The sequence below is a fragment of the Trichechus manatus genome, unplaced genomic scaffold (assembly GCF_000243295.1).
Source record: "Trichechus manatus latirostris isolate Lorelei unplaced genomic scaffold, TriManLat1.0 scaffold00374, whole genome shotgun sequence".
In the NCBI taxonomy this organism is placed as follows: Eukaryota; Metazoa; Chordata; class Mammalia; order Sirenia; family Trichechidae; genus Trichechus; species Trichechus manatus.
Genome location: NW_004444310.1, coordinates 119,887 through 122,395, shown reverse-complemented (window position 1 = coordinate 122,395; position 2,509 = coordinate 119,887). Strand labels below are relative to the sequence as shown.

General features: G+C 44.6%; 2 protein-coding genes across 8 annotated transcripts in view; one reads left to right on the top strand and one right to left on the bottom strand.

Annotated features, from left to right (window-relative positions):
• HELQ (helicase, POLQ like) overlaps positions 1–1,932 on the bottom strand; it is a 44,996-nt gene extending 43,064 nt beyond the window's left edge. For 2 of the 6 annotated variants that reach the window (XR_002823022.1, XM_023725716.1), the window contains exon 1: positions 1,636–1,931. Coding sequence is in view for 5 of the 6 variants with exons in the window: in XM_023725716.1 (XP_023581484.1) it covers positions 1,636–1,815 (180 nt within the window). In the remaining variant the exon portion in view is untranslated. Of the gene's footprint in view, positions 1–1,635 lie in introns of all 6 variants that reach the window. The other 4 variants (XM_012559896.2, XM_023725715.1, XM_023725717.1 and 1 more) reach the window with 3 other exon arrangements.
• A 158-nt stretch (positions 1,933–2,090) lies between these two features.
• MRPS18C (mitochondrial ribosomal protein S18C) overlaps positions 2,091–2,509 on the top strand; it is a 5,999-nt gene continuing 5,580 nt past the window's right edge. Inside the window, exon 1 of one of the 2 annotated variants that reach the window (XM_012559901.2) lies at positions 2,091–2,332. In XM_012559901.2, coding sequence (XP_012415355.1) covers positions 2,233–2,332 — 100 coding nt within the window. In that variant the 5' untranslated portion in view covers positions 2,091–2,232. The remainder of the gene's footprint in view (positions 2,333–2,509) is intronic. The other variant, XM_004390968.2, reaches the window with a different exon arrangement.

The following is a 2,509-nucleotide window of genomic DNA, read 5'->3' as shown; positions in this document are numbered from 1 at the left end:
TATCTTTCTCTGACAAGGAAGGTCTCATTAAATGAGGTATCTTTTTTTTCTGATGATGACTGAAACCTTGATGATGTAAAAAAGTTACCTTTCTAATGCAAGTATTTCACACCCTTTTCAAAGGTCATACAGGTTCAGCAAGAGACTAAGAACATCAAATATGATCTTCAAGTATACATCTAAAGAGTTTAGTGACTAGTACTACTCTGAAACTTTGTTTCAAGTAATTTCTCAAATATAGTCTTGATCAGCTTCAACTCCAACGGTATGCCTTTCTTTGTTAACAGTCACCTATAGACATTAATAACATATCTGCAAAAGTCCAGGATACACACTTACTACAGCTCCAAGGGCATTATTCAAACACTGTATTAATATCTAGGTTGTTCAAAATTAAATTCACAAATACAAGTCACTGTGGGAGTCACATGAAGCATGAAACCACTATAAATATCATGATAAAGTAATAGGTATCATATTTATAAATACCAGAAAATGGTAAACAATTATGAAAGAAAAAAACTGGGGAGGTAGGGGTGAGGAAGTGTTAATCAGAAGCAAAGGAATCACAATTTTACATTAAAAGGACAAAAAATAACCTTAAAGTATTGATTTATGAGAAGTCAAAAAAAAAAGCTACCTAAACATAACAGTGTAACTGTCTAACCTGGCAACCAGAGTAAAATAATGCAAAAGTATTAGCGGTAATTATGGACACTGATGTAACATGCTAAATACTTTGCACACATTTCACTTAACTCTTAATGACCCTATAAAATAGATATTATCATCCCCATTTTACAGATGAAGAAACAGATGTTTAGAGAGTTTGAGTGACATGCCTAAACTGCACTCCTAGTATGTGGTAATGCTGGAATTCTAATTCTTAAGTCTGTGATTTAACTACTGTTCTAAATCCTTACGACGGCAAAAGACTGGTAGACATTCATGGGGGTGTCAGCTCGCTCGGAGTTTCTGATAACAGCACCCTCGTAGACTCCAATTTACAGAAACTGGCCTGTAACAAAATGATGATTGTACCACTAGATACTCCAAGGAGATTCTTCTCCTGGAAATTTGGCATTGGGTCGGACGAAGAGTCAGCACAGACCTGGGGTGGTCCACTAAACAGAAGAGATGCTCACGTGGGAAGTAGCAACATAGTAACTTTTAACTTCTCAGGGCCTGTTTCCTCTTATAAAATTTAGACAATCTAAACACCTTAACAAGGTACCCAGCACATAATGTGTCTTCAATAAATGGTAGGTTTTATTAGTACAGTAGGAGCAGCAGTAACTTCAAAGTCTACGTTTGAGTTCCAGTCATGTCACTTATTCGCTGTATGCACAACTATGTATAACTGGGGGTCTACGTTTCGTAACTAAATAGAAATGGGGATAACGAGGCAATTCCTCATAAGGATTAACAGAGGTAACAAAGGCGAGGTAAGCAAAAGAATGCTATAATTGGCCAACTGTTTGGACCTGGAAAGGAAACTGCCAAAATTATAGTTTCAACCTCCATGGCTTCTGTAACTGGTCTCCCAGCCTCTTTCAGTGGGCACGCGAGGTAGAAGGCCAAGGTGGGAAATGGAACGAGGTATGCCGTGGAATTTGAGAACTGATGGGGATGTACCTCAACGGGTTGCACGCCCACGGTTTTCCGCCTCCGGCTCCCAGCCACCATCTCCTCATCCTCCACATTCCCCGGTTTGAGCTCAGCCGCGGCGGGGGCGGCACAAACGCTCCCTAGACTAGGACGGTTCCTCTTGCGGAGAGACACCCGCCGGATGATGCGTGAGCCACCCTCATCCATGGCAGGGGCCTAGGGCCCTGCGAGAACGCTGTCCATCCCCCGACCCAGCAGCCAAACACAGGTGGTGGAGCGAGTGGGCGAGGCTAACGGGAAAACTACGCTCGCTTCCCCATCCAGTTTCGCAAAGGACTCCAAGGCCGGAAGCAGAGGTTTCAGCCGCGCGCGCGCGCGCAGGCAGGCGTACGACCGCCTTCCCCTCGTCCAATCATAAGTGTCCGCTGACATGTGGCGCGGTGAGGGTGAGAACGGAAGGTACTGCGTAGATGCATTGAAAGACCCCTCCTCCTCTTTGCTGGAGTCTGCGGCGTTCGCCTGCAGAGCCTTCAATGTAGTGCTCGAGCCAATAGCGGAAGAGCACCGGAAGGGACTGGTGGGGACGGTTTCGAAAGAGGAAAGGAAGAGGAAGAACAAGGAATTATGGCCGCTATGGTTGCTGTTGGCTGTGCTCTGGGGAGAAGAAAGTTGACGCATTTGGTAACAGCTGCCATCTGCCTCACAGATTCCGGAACTCCCTCGGGTAAAGTGGTCTCCACATCTTATGCTGCACTGTAGCATTGCAGCCATTGCCTTAGCCCTTGGTCTTGCGGAGTCGTCACTTTTAGCAAAGAGAGGGTGGCTTATAGGCGGTTAAGACTTTATCCAAGATGGGTGGGACTCTGTAATGACCCAGAGCTAATATTTTAGAGCTGAAAGA